At 35.5% G+C, this 25,344-nt stretch overlaps 1 protein-coding gene across 2 annotated transcripts in view; it reads right to left on the bottom strand.

The window, feature by feature from the left end:
• RPS6KA3 (ribosomal protein S6 kinase A3) overlaps positions 1-25,344 on the bottom strand; it is a 69,733-nt gene that overhangs the window by 18,300 nt on the left and 26,089 nt on the right. For both annotated transcript variants that reach the window (XM_042809618.1, XM_042809616.1), the window contains exons 3-14: positions 17,440-17,553; positions 15,888-15,969; positions 14,023-14,103; positions 12,050-12,129; positions 10,970-11,076; positions 9,090-9,127; positions 8,568-8,710; positions 5,427-5,497; positions 1,584-1,672; positions 1,271-1,335; positions 1,061-1,163; positions 176-300 (exon numbers count right to left, since the gene is read on the bottom strand). In XM_042809618.1, the coding sequence (XP_042665552.1) occupies positions 176-300; positions 1,061-1,163; positions 1,271-1,335; positions 1,584-1,672; positions 5,427-5,497; positions 8,568-8,710; positions 9,090-9,127; positions 10,970-11,076; positions 12,050-12,129; positions 14,023-14,103; positions 15,888-15,969; positions 17,440-17,553 (1,098 nt within the window). The remainder of the gene's footprint in view (positions 1-175; positions 301-1,060; positions 1,164-1,270; positions 1,336-1,583; positions 1,673-5,426; positions 5,498-8,567; positions 8,711-9,089; positions 9,128-10,969; positions 11,077-12,049; positions 12,130-14,022; positions 14,104-15,887; positions 15,970-17,439; positions 17,554-25,344) is intronic.

Genomic DNA, 25,344 nt, shown 5'->3' with positions numbered 1-25,344 from the left:
CTTTCAGAGATCTTGCTTGAATAAAGTAATCTCATCCTTACTTTTATTGGATAAAGCTGATAACGATATTGCCATGGTACCTCATTTTACGATGGAGGAAACATCCCCTCTCCATCAAGAGGATAACACTACATAATTGACTTTTTTTTTTCCCCTCTGATATTCATGTACTCACCTGGACAATTGAATGCACTCCAACTGTCTGCATTGATTGACTTTCATCATCTGATGCAATAGCTACAAAACTAAATCCGCGAAAAAGCTGATGTGCATTAGCACTAGGTGGAATACCAGGCGAATCTGAAAAACACATCATCTACTTACAAAGCATGATTTTTAAAATGAAGAGATGCAGTCAGGCTATACTGAAGAGCAAAATACAACTTTATTATATGAACTACGTAACCTACAATTTGTATATTTTTCAGTACTAAACTACAAGTGCTCAATTATTTCCACATCTTAATTATAGCCATAATTGATAGATAATCAAATACTGCAAAGACTGAAATACTGACAGATCATATTTTAAAATAAAAAAACGGTACTGTGCAGAAAATGTTTCCATACAGCAGCATATTTATACTTGTGGAGGAAGAGTACACAAATTTGGTAACTCTCTGAATTTCTATCATATTCTGAATGGGTCTTTGTCAAACTATGCAGAATCAGACTGCTCTGAAACAGCAAGTTTAATACACAAAGTCTGAAATTACTAAGTTTCCATACATACACAGTATGTAAGGACACCATCACAATTAAATGATACCACAGGGTATTGCATTCAAGAGATGAATGTGAATAATCTTTAAATTAACAGTGATTACTTGGGATTTAGATAGAAAAACTGAATTTATCTGTACGTTTTGTTGGTGAGGATTACTTCAATTTTTACACAGGACAACTCAATAGCACTCAAAACTGTAAAACCGTTTATGAAGTATAAAATATCTTTCAGTAATTGTTTAGCCCAGCAAAACCTGCAAGAACAAGACACAGCCAACAGGAACAGTATTTCTAATTTTTAAATACATAAATTGTTGCATTCTTCTCTTTTTACCTTTTGGAGTTTTTGCTGTGAATTCAGGATCAAAATAAAATGTATCTTCAGGTCTGCCAGTTGCAGGTTTAAAAGGAGGATGAATTTCTCTTCTGTACAATTTCTGAACAGAAAGGTAGGTCAGAGTGAATTGAAAAGTTGCATGATACCAACAAATACTTCTTAATTAAGAAGTTCAATTACTATTTTTTTTTCAAATTAGATACTTACATTCCAATCTATTTTGGAAAAGAATGGATGTCTCTTAATTTCTTCCACTCCATCTGGACCTGCTCCTTTTTTAAAGGAATAATTATTTTCTTGGTCAAAAGGATTACCAGAAAATTATTTCTCATTACTACTGTATTTTTTTTTAGAAATACAAAAGATGATGTTTGGCTGATCACCAGAAAAGCAAACAGGCAAGCTACGTTTTTGCTTCGAAGCTTATTTTAAGCAAGAAGCTGCACACGTATTTAGTCAGTATAATTATTATGTTATCAATGTTATGGTCCAATTTAAAACATTCCATTAAACACTTTACCTAATCTGTTGGCTGGGTTCCTTTTGAAGAGCATCCGCAGAAGACTCTGCGCTTCGGGACTCAAGAACTGGGGCATTCCAAGTTTGGCCCTATAAGACAAAAATATTTAATAACATACAAACATATTAAGCTAAGAATTAATTTTGCACTTCCCCTGCCCTTTACAAATCAGCAAATCTGTATTCACACAAAATAGCTTCACTGAGAAATTGTCTTCAGACATCAGAAACATAGCAAAACTGCTGTCAGTCATGTAAATGTGTAATTCCAGCTTGCTCTGTTTTGAGAAGAACAATATTTTAAGTATTGACTTAGTAACTTCAGTAGAGGATGCAAAAATGTTAAAAAAAAAAAAAAAAAAATTTAAAAAAAAAAAAGCAGAAAATAATTACAGGATAACAACTTACAAACTGTTGTAATTTGTTTTGATCCATCTTTAAACAAAGTTTTAAACAAGTGACATCAAGCAAGATCCATTCTTCTAGCAAGATAAAATACATTCTAGAAGGTGTAAGAAAGGAACCACATACGACATATGTTAAGAACTCTTCAGTAATGTACTACATGCAGACCAGGACCAGCAGTATAATGGTAAAAGCCATCTGCTGTTACCCTGATTATTATGCCTCTTTAGCAGGTGAATTCTTACGCATTTTATATGCAATTATTTCTTTGCATTTTCACTTGGTATCAAGTCTGTTCACTGAGCTATACTGTAACATGCAATCAAAGAACACTGATGCCAAAGCTTAACAGTATCATTTTAAGTGAAGCAGTGTTACTGAAGAACAGATAACAGATAAATACGACAAAAACCTGCAGTGCTACGTGGGTGAAAATCTTTGCCCTACTGCTGCAATGCAAAACAACTCCAGCTCTAGGAAGATAGCCTGAGAGATCAGCTGCTTAGAGAAAAACAAATATATCTAAAGCTTGGTTAAAAACATAACCACAATTCATCTTTCCAAAGTGATTTGATGAACAAAGCTAGAACATTTAGAAGAGCAGCTGGACGACCAGCATGTACTGCACTCCACAACAAAGCGAGTAAGAGGACATTAACACAAAGCACAAAGACTATCAATGCATTCTTTCTGTCATGAAGGAGCACCTTCCACAAAAACTCTCAGTGGCCACTGGACCCAGTATATAGAACAAACTGACTGTGAACTGAGATTTCCTATAAAAATTTCTATTTCCTATTTCTTACAAACTACATGAGTGACAGCAATTTTTTTTCCTGACTTTCCTGATGGATGAAGACAAAATTTTATATGAAGGCATACCATGTCAGTAAAGGAGAAAACTAAAAAAAAAAAAGTTAACTTCATTGCTACAAACTATGGTTTCTTCAAATTGCAGTGTTTCTCAGTTACAGGTAAAGCGTACAAAAATAAAAACATATCTCAGCAAGAACTAAGGAGCCCAGTAAAACATGTTGTCAGACAAATGCATTATTTTTGCAGATTTCTCAAGAACAAAGTAAGAAAAGTGCTGCATCTTAGTGATACACTATGAAAAGATGAATTCAGATGCACACTTGTTTACTTTAAACAGTTAAGAAAACAGTAAGGAGAAATACAGTGTATTCACTATTATATACAAAATAAAAAGAAAACACACTGCCATTCAGTAGTATTTACGGGGCCAGACAAAAAATGTGAACTTAGAAACCTTTAAATATAATTTGTTTTTTTTAGTTGTTCATATTATCAACAGCAAAACAGACTTGTATGTATATATGTATGTTTGAGTGCTGCTCTGAAAGTAATGCCTCATGTTTTATTATGTAAGCACATGACATTGGAGTGGATGCTGGTGGTACAGCAGTAGAGATTAAACCTTCCAGCCAGCATCGCATTACTTGTTGCCATGTGACAGATGGCAGCAGAATGGCAGTCTGACAAACAGTGCCTGATATGAAAGTATCTATGAAGCAAAATCGTGGAACTGAATTCCAGCGTGCAGAAAAAAATTGCACCCACTGACATTCAGCAATGTTTCCTGAATGTTTGTGGAGATCAATTAGTGGATGCGAGCACAGTGAGGCACTGGGTGGTGTGCTGCAGCAGTGGCGACAGTGAATCACCTCCGCTGGCACAGATTTTTTTTTTTATGAACGAGGCATGCAGGCTCTTGTTCATTACTAGAAAAGTGTGTAGCTGATGTTGTCGACTATGTTGAAAATGAGTGTTCTGTAGCTGAGAATTTGCTTTAGTGTTTCTTTTTAGTATTATTGCACTCTTTGTATTTGTTGTAGTTTCCATGGAAATAAACAGGAGGCATTACTTTTGGAGTGATTTATAAAACATATGTACATTCTGTATATGTACAGAATTTGTGTACTGCACGTTAGAAGATAGCTAAAAATTCTTTATTTCACACCACATTTTTTGTACAGCTTTCTGAAACAAGTAGCAGTTATAAAGACTAGAAGCTGAGGGAAATCGGAAAGGGAATTAGAGATACATGCTCAGAAGAAATCTGAAAGTAACTATGAATGTCAGTTAACTTGCAAGGAGGATATTCTACATGCCAGCTGAACACAACATTTTTGAAGCACTGGTGGAAAGACTGTCAAGTAATAGTGGAATCACATGCAGACAGGTAGATAAAGTAGAGAAATACACGATTTGAGACGTGGATAAAAAAACATGGCTCTTAACATAAGTATGAGTGCAGCCGAACAATCTCAGAGTACTTTCTTGTTAACAGAAGGTGGGCAGAACTAGTTTATACTTGCTGTAAATAGATAGAGACTTTTAGTTAAAAACAATAATCATGACATGGAGATGTAAATCAGCATGGTATTGAGACAGCGGTAGAAATTAGCACCACTGCATATACCCACAAATACGGAAAGAAAAGCAGGGGCAAAGAACAATTATGTACATGCACTACAAACACAAAAGCCAGGACGAGTATGCTTTCTAGGAGTCTTCACGTGCAAATTTCTTAGGAAAATATGGAAGAATTTTTAAAAGCAGGCTGTTGGTGCAGAAATAGTGCTGGTTTCAATATTTAGTGGTAACAGGACAAAGGACATTAATTAACTATGAAAGAAGAAACAAATGAGAAAATTGAAACAGTTCTATGAGCTTCCAGGAAAAAACAAATGGCGTTAGTAAAAAAAAAAAATAAATGTTTTTGACACAGAAGTGAAATTATGACATGATAAAACAATAGTTTGCACAGAGTTGGATTACAGTCTTGAACGTGGGAATATCGCATCATAGGTGCATTAGATCAAAAAAGATGCAGGGCAACAGTAAAGAAAAAAAAAAACAGGCCTTAATAGCAAAACCAAGTACGTTAAACTGCACGAAGGAAAGCAATTTCCACAATATAGCTAATGCAAAACCTACACTGCAAATTGCAAAGAGGAAAACTGGAGCTTGGATAAGTCATAGGAGAATATGGGAAGTTTCAGGAAAGCAAGCTGTTGGCAGCAGTGAATATAAAGTAGTAGGATAAGGAGCTGGTAAGAAAGAGAAGGAAAAGGAGAGAAAATAGTTTCTCAAAAGAAAAAAGCAACAAAACAACAAGGAAAAAATGTACAGGATATCAAAAAGGATAAGAAGGTTAAAATATTATAGAAATAAGATGGGAAAGATAATATGGTTGAAAAAGTTATTATAGATTAAAGAACTGCTATGAAATTCTTTGTACCTGGTAAGGGGGAGGAATAGAAAGGCAAATTAGATAGATGGCAAAGGGAATTAATAGGGAGTGAGGATTTACCAGTACCTTTGGAAATGAGGGAAGAGTAGAAATTAGATATTGCAGCCCGGAGGGCATCCCTGTAGAATACCTGATGAGATATATAAATAAGAGTGTACTCACTTGAGAATCATAGTCATGGTTTCTTTTCTGTCTTTCCCTTGGAAAGGTAGAGTACCAGTGAGCATTTCAAACTGTATAGAGTAAAACTTTCATCAATTACATTACCTGGACAAGAATCTAATTTTTGACAAAACTACTCAGCATCTTAACCTTCCAAAATTCATGCATATTAACAATTAAGTCTGTGCAAAACAACTTCTCATTGTACAGTTTAAATTACTATGAATATTGAGCAGCCTCTGCTATTTTAATGCTGCAAAATATCTTCCTAGATTGATACCTTGCTCGACATGCTTTCACCTGAACAATTTAGCCTATATTGTTTTGTGTATCACTTCTGCCTTAAAAGAAAACTTGAGCTATACGACTATATTTTAGTTTCCAAGAGGGCAAGAGTGGGGAAAAAGGTTCCCCTTTCAAAAGTTAGTGACAACCTGTCCTCACACAGAGATATTTTAAAAATATTCAAGTGCTTAAAATCAGCAAATACACAGTCCTTATTGGAAGAGGGAAAAAGGTTAGTTGATTGACAAAGACATGCATGATGAAAAAGTGGTTACTGTATGCATACAGTGGAAATAAAGTCTGAAGGAACACGTAGGAGCTACACAGTACATGCATGCACATTCTACAGTGCCTGGCAGAAGGCAATAGACACTGTTAAAATACTGATCTGTTCTGAAAGCGACCAAGTAAAAATAGATAAAAATAAAGGAACTTCTACTGGGCTGCAGAACTTCTGCAGGATACCAGATCTGAGGTACTGAAAGCCATCTGGCAGCAGACACAGCAGCCAGCTCTGTGGCAGGAATCTTGATTTTTGGTTTAAGAACTGCAAAACAATTTAGTTTAATGAAATTTCGTGACATACACTTGAAGCCATCAAAATTGATGTAATTATAAAATAATTATCTGACAAGCTTCTGCAAGCTTAAGCCATCCTAAATACAAGATGTCCTCTAAACTTTCTGTTGTGAGCCAAAAATTCAATCTTTAAGTATTAAAGATTTGCAGTGATAATTTCAGTGAACAATGTACAACTGTAGTTTCCTTAAATGTGAAATGTGTTTTATTAAAATTTAAAATTTCCTACTATCCTAAAAAAAATATTCTCAGTAAGAGCTCCTAGATGCTCTGTACTCTATTGCTTTTTACATATATACTTAAACACAAAAATCTTAAAACACAGTCAACACAAAAAAGCACTACTTTCAAATGTTTTTACATAATTGCCATGAAGCAGAACTATCAAAATCTATCTGCTTCATAAACTACACTTAATTTTTTATTTTTTTTTTTTTAAGAGCAAATTTGTGCTGTTGCATGTTCTACTTAATTTTATACTTACTTGGTCTAGATTGGCCTGGATCAATAATAAAAAGTTTCTTCAGCAAGCTCTCATTTGTTAAAAGTATACACATTTGTTATAGCTCAACAGGTATTACTTGTTCCACTCCAACCCCTCCTCACTTAATCCCACCACAGTCCAATGCCTACAGCCCAACAGTACTTTAAGTCAACATTTGCCTTCTGTAGTTACGATTTGTTATTTATTTCAGCAGGGAGAGTACCTCTACAAATCTATAATGCTTCCGAAAGCTTTAAATGAACATTTTCAGATTTCTGGCATCCAAGAAAATATCCACTGTTTTAAGAACATATTAAAAGTTACTGTTCAATGATGGTTTACACACACTTCATGCCCTACAGCAGGAGACAGGGAGAAAAATGATTTATTACCTTCCTAGTCTCCATTTCTATGCTATAACTTCTGCTCAGTCTAGATACTGTGTATTCATATTACACCACCGACACCTTGATTCTTCAACGCAGATTTGATTTAAGAGTGGATAGATACAGATTGCCTATGAAAATTAGCACACGAACGAGAGACACAAGAAAAATAAGCCTCAGAAAATAGTACCGCATTCTGTGCGCTAATTTAGAGGGTCTGCTCTCTAAGGACATAATTTCATATTTAAAATTGAAGCCAAGGTGTTTAAAATGCAGTGCATTTAGAATGAAAACTACAGCAGTCATGTCTAACATATTTCAGCAATTTTCAACATTAACATGTGCTTCATTAGCACAAAACTGTATTTTTCAGCTGTATTAAATAAAGCTGAAGTTTAACTATATTTGTGTTATCATCAACCAGAAATATTTTGCTACTACTTTGTAATTTTCCTCTAATTGACTGCATGCTCAAAGCCTACAGTAATGATTAAAAGCATTCTTAATGATAAAATGAGCTGTTTTGCGAGTGCGTGTCTGTGCCTGTCTGCCTTGAGAGAGTTGAGTCATCAGGTGCTACTTTTACATAGTCAGTTTTCAGATCACAACAGCATTCTAGATGATTAAAATGTGATATGATGACATTTTCAGAGACGAAAGTCCTCCTCGTGCTACAAAGCACACATACTGTACATTTGTAGATGTACTACAGAAGCAGTAAAAAAAAACCTTTAAAAACAATTATTTTTAACTTCACAGCAAAAAAAGCACACAAATTCTATATGTTAATGGCCATTAAGCATTCCTAAAATAACATATGTTTTTTTTCTCCAAAGCCGTATTTGATACACATTTCCTTCTGAACCTACAATTCAACAGACATTAGCTCCTTGCAGAAACACTGTAAGGTGGGTCCTCCTGAGCATCCCTATCAGCATAGCATCATTTACATTTAGCTTTGCTAGGCACAAACAACAGCTGCCATTATCCTAACAAGTTGTAGTTACACTGGAGACTTTTCAGGATTTGCTCAGTTTTTGTTTTGTTTTTTTTTTTCCCCTCTTGTGAATAAATTTATATTTAAGATTTGGATCTAAATGTCTTACTCAACTTGGAAGACAGTATTTTCCTGTGTATTTTAGTACTTCTGTTAGTCTCCATAATATTCAAACCACAATAGATGCATTTCAATTCAACAATAACAAAAGGATGGCATATTGTCGGTGTTAAAATGAGACCTAGTCCACAATCTAGATCCAAATGTTAATCTATTGTTATTAATTTCCAAGTACTTCAAACTTTTCAGGTAGTTACAACTCATTTAAAGGTCACCCTACACACTTGAATATTTATTTCAACAAACCTTGTAAAGCAGCATTGTTACTATGGCATTTACCAGAAACCTACCATTAAAACACCAAAAGACCACCAGTCTGCACTCTGTGTATGACCTCGTCGATTAACAACCTCAGGTGCCATATATTCTACCGTCCCACAGAAAGAGTAGGCTTTTTTTTCATGATCAATCGATTCCTTACTTAAGCCAAAATCTGGAAGAAAATACAATAGTTCAGAATGTCTTTATTTACTTTGAATCAGTCATGGGCGATACCCTTACCACAATGTGAAACGTGATGCTTTTATTAGTCATAAATATACATGCCTAAATATACATACAGGAATTAGAAATTCCTCTGCCCGCAAGCCTCACCCCCAAACCATTATTATAGAGCCATAATATCAGACATACTTCCAAAACAATATAATGAATATTTTATCTAATCCAAATTAATTACGCTATCTGCTCCACAGCAAAAGCACCTACTGGTTAAAACAGCTGATTTCACTGCATTGCTCTAAAAAAAGGAGGGAGATTCAAAGACTATTACGAATAGAAAAATCCACGTGTTGCAATTGCCTTTTGTTCACCTGTTAGTTTAATATGTCCTTCCTCATCAAGCAGGATGCTAAAAGAAAAAAAAACAAAAAACAATCTTAACTATTGCTTCAAACAACATATTGACATCTGAGAAGTGACAGATCAGCTCAAAGACACACAGAAGCAAACACATGAAAATGCATCATTAGGAGGAGATAGCTTGAAAGTACACATTTTCTTATCCTTCAACTCTTTCTCACTAAAGATTATGAAACTGATTCAGTATATCAGATTTTTATTCATCTATTTCATTAAATTCAGCATGGAATGTAATAAGTTAGCTTGAATTTTCAGTTTTGGCCACCTGTACCATATGTATTTAATTAGATGTGGTAATGAGAGACATATTTCTGTTACTCCTAAACTGAGCAAGAACTGTTATGCTCCTGTATGTATGCAAAACGTGCATTAATTTGCAATTATGGTTTCAAAGAACGTTCACAACTTTAAATAACATTAATAAATATTCACGTTGTACCAAAGGACCTATATCCATTAGGCCCCACAGTTAAGAGCCTATTTATTACAATCACAAAAATAAGGGGCCACACACGGGAGACTCCATCTCCCCTTAACAACCACTGCATTTAACTGCAATGAGAGACAAACTAGATATACGACACCCTTTTCCTCCTTCCACTTTCCGTAGTGGCAAACTGCCTGACACTACAGTCTGTGAGTTATTGCTATCACTTCCAATTTCAACTTCTGAAAAGATTTTTGCATGCCTAAAATGAAAAGATGAAAAGATTTTGCTGTTTGAGGCAGCAGTTACTTTGGCTTTTTACACCTATGATTTCGTTTTTTTTCCCCCTTGAAACTAATTGTCAGCAAATTTCTGATTTGAGAATGAATCCTCCTTCTTCTCTTCAAATAAGACATAACATTTTAAAATTTGTGTTCTATTTCTAGAAGATGCACAAAAGAACAGGCTATAGTAATGCAAGTCCTATGTAGCGTTACAGAATTTGTCTGCTTGTTACTCATTTTCTGCTAATACTTGGCATGAGACAACAGACTTTTTAGGTTCACCACATAGCCATAACAGAGATGTGGTATCATCAAGGACAACAGACTTTCAGATGTCCTGGCAATGAGGTATGTGAACAACCTTATCAAGCACAACAGACGCTTGATAACAGATGCTGCATTTTCATGTAGACTCCTTTCCAAATATGAATCAGTACTACAGCACACATTAAGATGTTTGCATTTTTATCTGAAATGTTTTAAAATTTTACAGATGATGTCACTGGCATTTCCTTCTTTACATCTTCAAACACTGAAAAAGTTATGGAAGACAGAGAACAGGAGACAGGACTCAATCCTTCAAACGAGACAGATACAACTAAGTTATTGAAGGGCAACACTACACTGGAGTTTTTAGTTTCAAGCTTAATTTAAATTTTCAGTGTAATTTCTTGATTGCCAACAGATTACATAAGCACTTAACATACTATTTTCATCTTTTAAATTTAAACTCCATTCTGCTCTTATTCTTGTATATTTTAAAGACCAGTTTTAGAAAAAAAATGCTTATTTTTAAGCCTTCAAGTGCAATTCATTGGCAACCAAAAAAATTGCTAAAATTGTCTCCTTCATTGTAGAGGCACACACCTTTCAGTATACTTTGTACTTACAGCAACATATAGTCCTTGGCATATCACTCAAACTAGACTCCTTTTTGATTACACATGAAATCCAACTTTTTTAATTAAAGAACTGTACAAATTTCCCCCATCTTCACTCCTGTACAGTTTGTGTAATAAATACATAAAATTAACATTTAACAGCTGGAAAGAGAAGTGCAGTAGTTGAAGTGCTATGCAGATCAAATTAGCGTGCTTCACTTGCTGCATTGGATTCTTACTTCTCTGGCTTCAGGTCCCGGTATATTATTCCAAGGCTATGGAGATGGTCTAAAGCAAGCGCTAATTCCGCTAGGTAAAATTTAACATCATCTTCTGTGAACATCACCTGCAAAAAGCAGAACAATTCTTTTCACATGCAAAATCTCTAAAACTTACATTAGCACCAAGTAAATAATCCAGATTGATTGTAGATGACCTGTTGTTGCAGAACAGCTCTTCATAATACTCCCTCCCCTTCTTTTTTGAAAAACAACTAGCAGTTCAATGTTTGGTTATACAAAACCTAGCATTTTATCACTAATACTGTTTCACAGTACATACTTCTGAAGACAGTGCTACATTACACTGTCTGCAAAACAGGTTATTTACTCCTGATTGGTCAAGAGAACAAAGATGCATGGTAGGAAAACTGAAAAATGGAAACATTTAAAGAATGAGACTACCTCTTCACTGGACATGAACATTTTGTTTCCAGACAAAGAGATTCAAATTCAAATGCCTGAATTTCTCCAAGACTATCAAAAAGAACTTAGAACAATGAACAAAAACTGAACTAAGAAAACGGTCTATGTAAGAATTAAAATAATATTCACTTCTGTAGATTTAAAGAAAAGATTTAAGCTCAAAGCTTGTACAAAAGTGCTTGCTGATGTTATCTCTACAAAAAAAAAAAAAAATCCAATATTTAATACAGCCATATTTGGGAAGAGAAACCTCTACAAGAAGCTGAAAGTTTCTGAAAGTCCAGGCTTAATATAAATTCGTGTTCTTTCTGACACATCAAACTGTGGTAGCAATAGGAGAAGAAAATCTAAGCAAGGTGCAAAAAGCAATACAGAGAGATTACAGTTACTGAAAAAAAAAAAAAAGAAAGGCTTAGACAATGTAAATTACCAACTGCATTCTTATGAAATGACTACTTGTGAGGAAAAAAAAACAGAACAGAAGCAAAACTAGTTAAAAATATACTTACAGTTTTGTTCAATGAAAGTTGGCTTACAAAGAGTAAAACCACCCTAATACAGGCAATTTATAGTAAAGTTTTATTAATACATGATTTTCAAATAAAGAAAGCTTACCTCTTTGGATAAACGTGTAAACAAATCTCCTCCCCTGAGAAAATCCAAAATAAGATATAGCTTCCCTTCTGTTTGAAAAGCTGAAAAGACCAATTAAAAGCATTAAACATTATCTAAGTCTACCCATGGTTAGAAGAATAACACTCAATAATTCACCCTGATTTTCTTTATTTTTCTTTATCTTTTACCTTCTTTTTAATTTACAAAGAATTACTCTTCTTTTTCCTTTGAGGGAAAAATTTTTTAAAATTATTAAATTCTTCCCCATCACGAACAAAGCAACTCTCCTGCCATGTAAATGGAAAGCATACCATCAACATAATGTCCAAAAATAATTTAAAAAAAAAAAAAAAAAACAACCTGCATTTTAGTACTGCAGCGTTTGAAAGTAAAAAAGTCCACACTCAGAAAAGCAAATGAGTAGCAAAAGTATGCATTCTAAAACTTCAGGAAACTCAGCTAAGCGGGGAGATGTAGTCTAGTTTGCAAAATAGTAGATGGTGAAAGCCAATGTTAGAGTGATAACCAGCCAAGATTTGAACAGTAGGAAAAGAAATAGATCCTAAAAGGAAAAATATGAATTGAACAATAGAAAATTAACTATTTGTCAATGTTATCCTCTTTTCAGTTTACTTTCTGCAAGATATTTTGAGAGAATTATTTTCTTTTCAACATGCATACATTTTTATGTATGCCCATGCAATTAAAATTAAACCAATTTTCATAGAACAGAATCACAGAATCCTTAGAGTTGGACTAGATGACCTTTAAATGTCCCTTCCAACTCCCTTGCAACGAACAGGGACATGCACAGCTAGATCAGGTCGCCCAGGGCTTGATCCAGCCTCGCCTTTAAAGTCCCCAGGGATGGGGCATCAATTACTTCTCCAGCACCTCACCACCTTCACTGTAAGAGACTTTCTCTTTATGTTCAAGTCTGTATCTATCCTCTTTAAACTTGAAACCATTTCCCTTGTTCTACCACCACAGACCCTGCTAAAGAGTCCTTCCCCTTCTTTTCTGTAGCTCTTTTAGATACTGAAAGGCTGCTATCAGGTCTCTCCGAAGCATTCTCCAGGCTGAACAGCCCCAGCTCTCTCAGCTTGTCATCATAGGAGAGGTGTTCTATCCCTTGGATCATTTTTGAGTCCCTTCTCTGGACATGCAACAATAGTTCCATGCTTTTCCTGTATTAAGGACTTCACATCTGCACACAGTACTCTAAGAGAGGCCCTACCAGAACAGAGTAGAAGGGCAGGATCACCTCCCTCACCCCACTTATTTTGATGCAGTCCCAAGATACAGTTGGCTTCCTGGGTTGCAAGGGCACACTGCTGACTCATGCCCAGCTTGACATCCACCAGTACCACCAGATCTTTTTGGCAGGACTGCACTCAATCCTTTCATCCTCCAGCTTGTACTGGTAGTGATGCTTGTCTTGACCCTGGTGCAACTTCGTTGAACTTCATGAAATTCACCTGGGCCCACTGCTCAAGCCCATCTAGGACCCTCTGGATGCCATCCCATTCCTCTGCTGTGTCAACCACGCCCCACTTCTTGGTGTCATCAGCACCAAGATGACACCAACATCCACACAACTCCACTGTCAATAACATGGATGAAGATATTAATTTTAATGAATCTTTGAAGTGATGCCATTGCATATTTTCTAAAGAGCAAGGCAGGAATAAGAAATCAATTAAACAGTCAATGGCATAGAAAAAAAGTAAATAGATAACTGTCCTTTTTAATAAAGCAGAGGGCTACAGATGCTCAATCCTCCACAGAAAGATTTAAGACTGTGCATGAAGCTAACTTGCAGTGTGTGAGAATTACTACACAGCAAGCCTTTGCATGACCAAGATTTAGATACCATATTTTTTGCATCATTCTTTGAACTGCAGTTAATGTTAGGTAGCACCTTGACAAGCACTCATTTGTAAGACAGAGATGTACTTTTTCCTCAAACTCACCGTAATGTAACTTGACAATAAAAGGATGGTTAACTTCTACTAAGATATCACGTTCCATTTTTGTCCGAACTCGATCTCGAACTACAATAGAACATAAGCAAGATTAAGAAAACTGAATTCATATTATGAGTTAGCATTTCTCATGCATTTCCTGATAAGCTTAAAATCACACAGAATGGTATTACAAATGCTGTTAATAAAGTAGGTCACGGTTTGAGCTTTTGCTCAGAACAACAATATCATAAAATAGACTTGAAAGAACTATGGAATCTTGGGCAATTCAAGTAATACAGTGTGTTATTTAAAATTACAACACGAGATCTCAAAAGAAGCTCCAATTATAGAAAAACAGTATTGTTTCCAATTATAGAAAAACAGTATTGTTTCCAATTAGTTTTATACTAAGATTCTAGTAGTACCCTTCATTTGCTTGAAACTCTGCTCTTAAAATATGAAACAAATTGTGCTCAAAAGCATCTGAAAATTCAGATACAAAGTGTGAAAAGTGTGATATCCTGTTAATGTCACCTTTCTGCTCAAGACTTTTGCACCCTCGAGTGCTTAGTGCCCTGAAGTGTCTATTTTTCCAAATACCAGCTACAGTATTTCTGTTCCCCATGCCCAGGCAAAACTGGAGCCACAGTTTGTACTGTACTTTTCATACATAAGATTAAGCCACCATTAAGAAGCGATGGAGACAGGCTATCAAACATCTGAAAAAAGCAGCTGTTAAATTATCTCTGACTCTAATTCTATGATATTAACATATGGGAATAAAAGGCTATTGAAGATATCAAGGGATTTTAAATGAGTGGAAATTAATTTCAGAAATATGGGAAGTAAATAATGAGAATAACACGTGCCACAAAGCAGAGTAAACAGAATATAAGGAACGGTTGAAATAGCACTCACACCCTCACTAACAGGTTTAAAAGATTTTAAGTATGAGATTTGAAATAGATATTTGGCAGCAGAACTTAAGCAAAAAAAATTCACATTCAACATTTTAATGGAGGTTCAATACAAATGTGAAGCTTCTGTTTACAAGTCATTCCATGAATACTTTCCAATTAAAAAAATGTTAAAACTGCAGATCAGGTTTATATCAGTAACAGAGATGTTTCATATGTTGTCAGAGCTATTTCAAAATTATCATTTCAATTCCATTGCAGTCGTGACTTAGAACTATAAATAGACTGAAATATTAACAGTGACATAAAACAATAGACATTCAGGTTAAGGGATTAGTGCAAGAGATTACTTTCATTTTCATTAACAAAGGACTCATTTTAGAATTCATTTTTGCTCATTTAACTTAAGTTTTCATCAAATATCTATATCTAAGAGCAAGTGCCAAAGTTTTGGGGAAAGGTACCATAAACTTCTGAAATTTATAGAAATAATATAGACTTGAACTCCAGAGTTTAGAGCTTTTAAAATAAAACATCTGGCACAATGCACTTTTAAATATCATAACATAAATACAAATGAGCAAAGAGTATTAACTGTTATCTTCTGTGATACACAGCAAATGAAATAAGGAAGGACATTATGTTTCAGATAACAGCTCAGGATCAAGTCAGGCAGCAGAAGAAACAGCTGCTCTTTCAAGCCACCATCACCACTGACAAAGATCTAACGCTCAACACGGTACAGAACCAAACCTACTTCCTTCTCTAATTCTACCAATATTACACTGTTTACAAAGTCCTTATGGCTTTAAAATGTTAATCACTATGTCCTGCTATTTGCTGCTTAACAGAAGTTGCACTAAGATATATATACACTCTGTACTGTTGCATGTAAAGATTTCTCTATAACAATGCATATGATTTGCTCATCTCTTTGCTCCAAACAGTGCTTACCTTTCAAAGTGGCCTTTTTCAATACCTTCATTGCATAAAGCTGCCTAGCATCTGACCCTGAGATTTTTTTGACAAGAAATACCTGCGTAGAGAATTAAAAAGAATTCTTAAAAGAAAACAAAGGAAAATCAGACGAATATGATTTGCTATGAAATTTGAGTAAACAGTATTCCAATGAAACTCATATTTGTTACTCCCTCTTAATTCTATTAACTCCATCTTTCTTTGACAGTTCTCTTTAGATCCTGCTGAACACAAAACGTTTCCTTGCATTTTTACGTACTGTTGTTTCACTTCATAACCTAAAAGGTTCCAAGTAAACCAGAATCAGTTTGTCAGACTGCTTAACTTAATTCATCTCAGTGAGTAAAAGAAGGAATGCATTTGGATTTTCTTAGAAGACAAATCTGAAACACTAAATTCAACTTTACGATCAAACAAAACTTCCTGATATTTAAGTAGCTATGTTTTAATAAGATGGTAAAGCAAATGAGCAAATGAAAAAGTTGTCTGATATAAAAATAGGTGTGTACAAAGATTGATCCAGAAAATTATGTAAATCAAAGTTTAACAAAATTGTTCGTTTTAACACATCAAATAGTGAGAACCAACCTTGTGTCAATGCATAGCTGTTATGACATGCTTTGGTTGAGTTCCACACATATCAATAAAGTATAATTAACCTCAACACTTAGGTGGTCACTGGACCAGATGACCTTAGAGGCCTTTCCCAACCTTCATGACTCTATGAGTCTATGACTCTTTTTCAGTGTAAAAGGCTGTCTAAAGTGGGATATATGCATTTTTTTAATGTCCCTAATAAAAGATGTGAAGACAATTTTCAAATTCAGAAATGAGAACGGAAAAAGTATCTGCCACAGGTTGTCTGGTTATTTCTAAAAAAAGAAAGCACAGAGACATGTAATAGTAAATGAGAATATTAAACATGCTACATGAGTTTAGATTAATCTCACTTTCTGTATCCAATTTGCTCTTGTGCTAACCTTCCTTGAAAAGCATACAAATTAGTTTTTAGAAACTGAAGGAGTAGTAATGTCATCTTCCCAAGCTTTTATAAATAGTATTTGGGGTTTTGTAATAATTAATCTTTTTTTTTTTTTTTTTTGCATAAATACTAAAAAATTGAGATGACATACATTTTTACGATGTTACAAGTCAGTCAGATAACTGGAATTACTACTCCAATAACATGTCTAAGAGTACCTTCTTTCCACTAAAAGAAAGCTGCCTATTCTACTCTTTCCTAACATCTAAGAGAAGTTTAATGTTATATATTAGAACTTATTATTATATTTAGAACTTCAATTTAGTTTGAAAATTGATTAAAAGGCTCTGTTGTCTTATAGAGCATATTCCACTCTCTCTCAATGTCACAAGAAGTTACTGTCTCATTTTTAAGCTGGATTTAGACAACTAAAGGTACAGACCATGTACACCTATTAAGATCTTGGCACAGACAACACTCACTGAAGTGCCAGAAACGTTGAGTCTATAACAGAATACTTGACTTCATAGGAGTCAGATTACCAACCTTTCCAAAGGATCCTTGTCCAAGCACTTTCAGAAGTTCAAATTGTGAAGGGTCTGCTTTCTCATGTCCTTCCTTTACATGATGAGTTATTGCAATTTCTTTGATTTCTTCTTCCTAACAGAGGAAAAGGGGGGAATAAGTTAAGTTTACTTTACTGGTGCAACTTCCTAAAATGTTTAGAATTTCACAATACACTGAAAAATAACAGTGCCACCAAGCATTTAACCAACTACATGCTCCCAAATGTAAGCAAAACATTGAGCAATACTACTGCCATAATTAAGACATTAACAGATAAAAGCTGTATTACAAAAGGCACTACTAGTTTAGTGATTATGTGGCTTAAACTTCCAGAGATGCATCAGAGCATAAACAATAACAGAGCCAACAAGAACAAGTCAGTGGTTCCCAAGCTTTTGTGCTGATGTTGTTTGGTTCACAATCTCCATTTCAAATTCACAATCCAGGAGTGGAAATCAATCTTCCTAATAATTTAGTTTTCTTAAGGCACACCTAGTTATACATCAAGTGAACCAAATCTCTTTGGAAAGGGCTATTTTTAACACTTGAATGAAGATGACCAAGTCAGTGGACCTTCTAATTATTTTCTGCTCTCCACTTAATTTTGTATTTTCTAAACAAAATTTGAAAACTCTGAAAGCAACTCTCCTTGCCCCACAAGGAAAGAACCTCAAAAGTAATCATACCAAAGAAGTAACACACTGCACTCTCTCAGTATCATCTGAAGAACTACCTAGGCATTACATAAAACCGAGTCTAAGCAGCACTGTCTGTAAGGAAGTTTCTGCGAGTGAACAAATAAACCCAAGAACACTTTGCCTCTATTCAGTGAGCATCTCAGATTTATTTCACTGAGTCACAGAGCAGCTGAGGTTGAAAGGCAGCTCTGTTCATGTTCAAAGACCCCACTTAAGCAGAGTCACCCAGTGCCCAGAGCCATGTTCGGGGGCTATCTCTAAGGAAGAGACTTCTTGGCCTCCTGGGCAGCCTATGCTAGTACTCTGTCAGTCACATGGTTAAAAAAAAAAAAAAAGTGTTTTCTGATGATTGATTGGATATTAGATTGAATATTTGGAAAAACCTCTTCTCAGAAAGACTGACTGCTGAGGCATTGGAACAGGCTGCCTGGAGGCAGTGGAGTCCACATCCCAGGTGATTTTCAAGAAACTTGCAGATGTTGGCACTGAGGCACATGGTCAGCGAGCATGGTGGTGATAGGCTGATGGTTGGACTAGGTGATCCTAGAGCTCTTTTGTAACCTTGATAATTCTATTACTAGAGGGAATCTCCAACATTCTAGCTTATGCCTAATGCCTCTTGTCCTGTCACTGGGACTGAGGAGAACCTGGCTCCACGGCTCTTCGCACTTCACTCTTCAATTACATCCATTTATGAGATCCCTCCCAGGGGCTTTACTTTCTAAGGTGAACACTCTCAGCTCTCTCAACCTGTTCTCACGACAGATGCTCCAAACCCTTGAACACCTTAGTATACTGTTACAGTACTCTCTCCAGTAGCTCTGTATCACTTGTACTTGAAAGTCTAGATGTGACACTTAACCAGAGGGGAAGAAAACTCCCTTGTATTTGCTGGCAATGCTTTCCCTAACGCAGCCCAAGGAACCATGGCCTTCTTTGCCATAACACCACATTGCTGGTGCACATTTACCCTGGTGTTCAGCATCTTCAGGTCCTTCTCTACAAAGATTTTTTTTTTTTTTTTCCCATCTGGTGGCTGGCACACAGTTGGTGCATAGAGTTATTCCTCCCCAAGTTGCAGCTACACACCATCCACACCACAGCCTGTTTGTTAATCCAGCCCATATTTCACGGGCAGCAGCTCATACAAGGATCTTATAGGAAACAGTGTGTTCAATCTTACTGAAATTGAGGAGACAGTACCTACCACTCTTCTCTTCCTACCCATTTCTCTATAGATGATCAACCAGGATTTCATGTTTGTGAATCTATACCTACTAATCTCAATCACCTCCTTTTCTTTCGCGTATGTAAAATGGTTTCCAGGATTAGTTGCTTCCTTGATTCCCTAGGAAATGAGGTGATAGCCAGCCTGTTGTTTCTTTCCTTCTTGACCCTTTTGAAAACAGGAGCAACACATGCCTTCTTCTAGTCCTCTGGCCACAATCATTAGAAGATAATCAAGAGCAATCTCACAAGGACACTCAGGTCTCCCCAGCACTCTTGCCTGCATCCATCATGGCATATGAACTTACGTGCATCCACTTTGCTTAAATATTATCTAAACCATCTCTTTTGAACTAAGTCTTCCTTGCTCCAGACCTTTATTTGACCTATATACACAAAAATATAACTAACAAATTATTGAGATGAGGGAGTAGAGGCAGCATTCTAACATGGGCATCAGTATTTTCATCTTTGAAGTAAGTAGGTGAAGAATCCCAGGGGAAGAACAGCACAATAGAACAGATTACCAAGTACGTATTACTTTCAACACCTTGATAGATTTCTGCTCAACAGTTTTACCAATTAGCACCCTGCAGCCTTGAGAAAGTAAAACAGTGTCAAATCTTCCCGTTATCTACTCAGATTCATGGGCAGAAGGTGATCAGGTTGGCATATTGCTTTAAAAGCTTTACAAAAAGCAACAAGAAAGTAGGAAATATATTAACCTGCTCTCTACACACACACACAAATAATTGTCAAATACAGCAATTGTTACATAACAAGCTTCCCAGCGGTTATTTTGGGTGCTCTCTTAAAAAAGAGAAAAAAAAAAACTTCACATTCCTGATACTAAGCAAATACTCCAAGCCTTCACAATTTCTCAAGGTTCAGACACTTCTCCATTCTTATAAGGCAGACTTAACATAACTGTTTTAATCAAAATGGAAAATATTCTTTTTCAGTAGCTTGTCTGTAACACAATCCTTAGAGCAAAATCTGTGATAAACAGATATCCATGGATTTGTCTCCTTCCACATAATTGCTGAACATTTGTTATTTTAAACTAAACAGTATTTTGCAAATACACAAAAGTGCAGCCTTTTATAGAAGCGAGAACTACACAGAAGTAATGAACCCTCACTGTACCCATTATCTACCTGAATTAATATACAAGCCTTTCAAACTAGAAAAACAAGACAGCTATTTCTCAACCAGCAGCACTAACTATATTGGTTGATAGGTGCTGTCATACAGTAAGCCTGAAGAGAAGCTATTTGTTCAGTCTAGTACTGAATTTTCCCTAAGCTTTATTTCTGATCATCCCCTGACATCTGGAAAAAAAAACCACTAAAACCATCCCATATGATGAACTCAAACTAAACATAACGAGGTACAGGGTGCTGAAAGCCTCTAGCCCTCCTTTCCTTCATTCCATAACAACTTTCATATTACTACAGACAATCACCAACCAGTGATCAGGCTGCTGCAACAAAACTCTTCCAGTTATAACTGCAGCATACTGTACGTGCTTTATTTCGGTTATTTATAACCCTGGAAAGCTCCATTTTCTCATGCCTGATACTGCAGCAACATCTAAATAAAAGTTCAAAGAATTTTTTTTTTCTTGCTACACAGTTCTAAAGGCTTTCTTTACACTATAAACTGTTGCACAAAAAAAAATACATTTGCTATGTTTGTCAACTTAAAGTGGTTGCTACTGGCTTTTGCTATTGTGAAACTAAATATAGAATGCAAGGAAACAAACAGAAGGTAACATTACACAGTGCTTCCTTAACATTTCCTTAACAGTATAATACTGTTAAGTCAACACTGTCCTAGAAGGGAAGTCAGTAAAAAACAAGTTTGAGTATGAACTTAAAACATAACTAGTTTAGAATAACTTCCTGCATTGATATCACTTGCAGCTCAGAACTTTGCTGGTCAAGTATTACAGTATAGGAAAGTTCTTAGTAATGCACCTCACAGTTTGTCTCTATCCATAGGAATACAAACATAGGAAAGAACACCGAATGGATAATATTTCAAAAACAAATTGAATTTAAGAAAAAAAAAGTTAAAATAAAACAAAGAAGGATTTAGAAGCCACAGGGGTGACTCATTTTTCTCTTTAGGAATCAGGTGCAAATTAGAATAGGAAATATGCTTGTCAGAAAAAAAAAGATATAGTATTTAGGCAAGCAGTGAAAAGCTAATTAACCATTCTTAGCCTATAGAAATTATACTCTAATTATATTTTAAGTACGTATTGAACAGTAAATGCTTACTTTTTTTTCTAGCATTTGAATTTCTGTGAATTTCCTTTATTAACTAGTCCCACTGTAACACACAACACTTGTATTTGTTTCTGAGATCTTATTACAGGAACGGCTACTAGATAACATATTAAAAGGAAACTGGACTTCAAACTCAAGAGGAAGTAGAAAAAGAAGTGTCTTACTAGTTAAACATTTCCCCGTTGCAATGATAAAGCCCAGAGAAGGAAGAGAAAAAATGATTTTGTTTATATAGATAATCTCCCATAATTTATCCTTCATCCAAATTTTCAAGCAGGAGATCCAAAAATGGTTCTGTTCTTGAAGAAGTGACCCAAGCAAAGCTGGATGTCAGAACAAGCTGCTCAGATAGCTTTATCTGCAGAGTTGGCTCTTAAAAAAAAAAAAACAAAAAAAAAACTCCTTCGAAAAATTGAAAGAAACTAAGCTTGTCTAGGGCTGGTCTATAATATTGTTCCTATCATTCCTACAGGTTTGTTATCTCCACTTTTCCTACTACTCTGAATAATTCTGACATTTTTACAGATTTTTTTTTTCTAATTAATGTGGCAGCAAAAAAAAAAAAGTAACTCATTTCTACTCTCAGTTCTCACTGCAGATGCCTCAGAGAACAAATAAAGCTGTAGATAATACAACAGTGGTGTGAAAGGAGAAACAAGTAAAAGAGGTTCACAAACAGAATTAAGAGCACTCACTATCTCAGAGCTCCTATGCCACTTAAACATTTAGAAAACACAATGAACACTAATTACAATTCAAACTACTTAAAAAAAAAAATAAAAGCATTTAGTCCTTAAGTTTTATGTAAAAAAAAAAGACAAACAATCAAGTATAATTTAAAATAATTTTAAAAAATACTTCACTGTGTTCTGATGCAGAGTCATCTGCAAAGAAAAAGCTCTGAATCATCTGAATAGATGTCATAGGAATGGATTTATCCCCTTACTCATATTAGGGAGAGGAAAGCTAACAGGAGTAAGAAACATTAGCACATGGAAATACCATAGGCATCTATCCTGCTGTGTCTAAAGTTACTGGTTTCAGATTCTTGAATAAATGCATAAGGACAGTGTGAACACGGAGAGTGACAGACACTTGGCAAAAGTTCCAAAACACTGCAATGTAATCCAGAAATGTAGCAAGACAGACCTTACTCGGTAAGCTGGGTAAGAATTAGATGCAAATTTAATTTGAAAAGAACAAAGAATAAGCTCTTGTGGCACTTAAGGAACATTTATTTAGAAAAGGTATCCCTGGAAGACAGATTTCTCCTTTTCTGGGTACTCAAAATTGTGTGAACATGAGTAGGAATATTTTAAACACAATTAGTTCTTCACTCATTGTGAAGGTAATGAGTAAGACCTGGATACACATCTATACTGGAAGTGCAAGTAAGAATTATGAACACCCTACACTAAAAGGAAAAAGCAGCAGCTATCTCAGAAATGTGAAGTTTTAAAGCCATAATACAACAGAATAGTATATTTCTATTGCCCTTACACATACGCATAGGTGACTTTTAATGGCTGCAAAGTCATTAAGTGATATCAATCTAGAAAGGCAAGAAAAATTACAGGGAAACATTTATAGCTTAAGACACCAAAAGCACTGAGGTCAAATAGAATGTGACTCAAAGCAAACTAGCCCCACCCTGAGCAGAAAGGCTGACTGCCGTGTCTCTTCTCAACTTCAGTGAAATTACACTGAAATCAAAGGAAATACAGAAAGCCAATCAAAACGAAGCCAATCCAAACACCACATCTCTAACAAAAGAGCTGCGCGTACACAGAGACTGAGGTGAGGGGAGGGTGGGGGTTGTTAATTTCACTGACAGTGTGGGTGTTTTAAAAACGTATTTATTGCAGAAGAACAACAATTTTCTTTTTTTTTTTAACAATACCTAGAGCAAAGACATGTATATGTAGCATGCATATGAGGAGTGCCTATAGATAATACTTTCTGAAAGAACATCCCGTTTATATTTAGCATGTTAAATCGTCCAGTTTCAAAAGAAATAGCATCACAATTCCGGCTCTGATGCCTGTTATTGTAGAAAATGGGTGTTCTAGTTGATAAAAAAAAAAAATAAAAATAAAGGGAATAGCAGCAGTTAAAGGCTAAAAGAAAGAAAGCTCCATTACTGTACCCCAAATTCCCCAGAATTCTATCAAACTCAGAAACACCTCCAAACGTTTTTCCTTACTAAAAAAAATTCAGATATGGATTTAGAAAACTCCACACACATTCCCACTGTAAGAAATACAGGATGAATTACTATATTGTATCTTGAGTTCTTTGCATCGGAAAGGGAAAATTTAAGATAACACACAACATCCGTATTTGGTTAAGAAAAGGGACAGCAGTGTCTGCAAAACATGGCTACGTGTTTGTTTGCTCTCCCAGGAAACTAATACTGCTTAGATGTAGGTGAAAATCTCCTCAGAGCTGCAGTGAATTTCAGCTGGCAGGCAGCTAAGTACTGATCAAATAAACTCCCTTCTGCATGCTTGCTGACTGTACAAAATGCATGAATACACCACCAAACCTGTAACACTTATTCAGATAATACTTATAACTGTAACATTTCTTCAGATAAACGATTTCATAGTGAGAAGAAGTAAAAGGCCACATCCCCTTCTGTATCTATTAGAGATGGAGGTTATGAGATAACTGGCATAAAGGAGCAAGGATAAGATGTTAATTCTCACACTTACTTTAAATAAATCGTAACATCTGAATCCAGAATATATAAGCCATGGTAAGTAACTACTGGAGAAATACATTTCAGTGCTCACACTTCTCCTTCCAACAGATCCACAATTCTCCTTTATCTGTTAGTTCTGTTCTACCCTTTTAATTTAAGAAGGTACAATTAGAAGCATCTTCTGCGCGCAATTACTTACAGACTTTGCTATGACTTAATTTGTTGGTTAATCTAACCCTTATTTTCTTATCTCCTAGCCTTGTGCTTATACCTTTCTGAACCATGGTTTTTTTTGTTTTGTTTTTCCACACATTTAACTGCTCGTGTCATTTGGAAGCCCTTGAATTCACACCTAGACACAATAACGATGGACTTGCTTTATGCTATATATGAAGCCACAGCTTTTGCACTATTTCAAGCCAATATCTGCCAGACTGGACCTACAGGAATTTGGATACCCAGGCCCTGTCCACAAGGCTGTATGCAGCCGAGTGGTAAACTGTACTGCTGTCAGGTCCCAATTGGTCATCACTTTCCAAAGTATCTGTATTCCCCCCACCCCCTTCCCACCCTCCCAAATTGCAAAACTATTTGTTCGTAACACACAATTCAGCACTTAATTGTGTCAGTATTGGTACCTTCAATGCGCCTTCTAGGACACCATTAATACAGGAAGAACTGTTGGTGAGATTCCAAACTCTTTTCAGGAACTCTTCCATTAATGTTTTCTATTCAAAATAATACTTTAGAATTGATTACAATTCATTTCATACAATATGGTTATTTTGTATAATTTGTGGTAATTTATGCAAGTGAGAGAGCCAGTATTACCATTAGAAAAGTTCATGCTTCTGGAAACACAACTCCCATACAGCAAGGATTGGAAGGAGAAAATCTTTCTGCTAGCTTCAGACACAATTAAGTCAGATTGATACTGCCAATGTTGGTGAATATCCCCTCC

This window comes from Centrocercus urophasianus, unplaced genomic scaffold, assembly GCF_019232065.1.
Source record: "Centrocercus urophasianus isolate 14NV4802_14NV808 unplaced genomic scaffold, USGS_Curo_1.0 seq_12, whole genome shotgun sequence".
In the NCBI taxonomy this organism is placed as follows: Eukaryota; Metazoa; Chordata; class Aves; order Galliformes; family Phasianidae; genus Centrocercus; species Centrocercus urophasianus.
The sequence above is the reverse complement of the archived record's forward strand: the minus strand, read 5'-3'. Positions and strand labels throughout refer to the sequence as shown.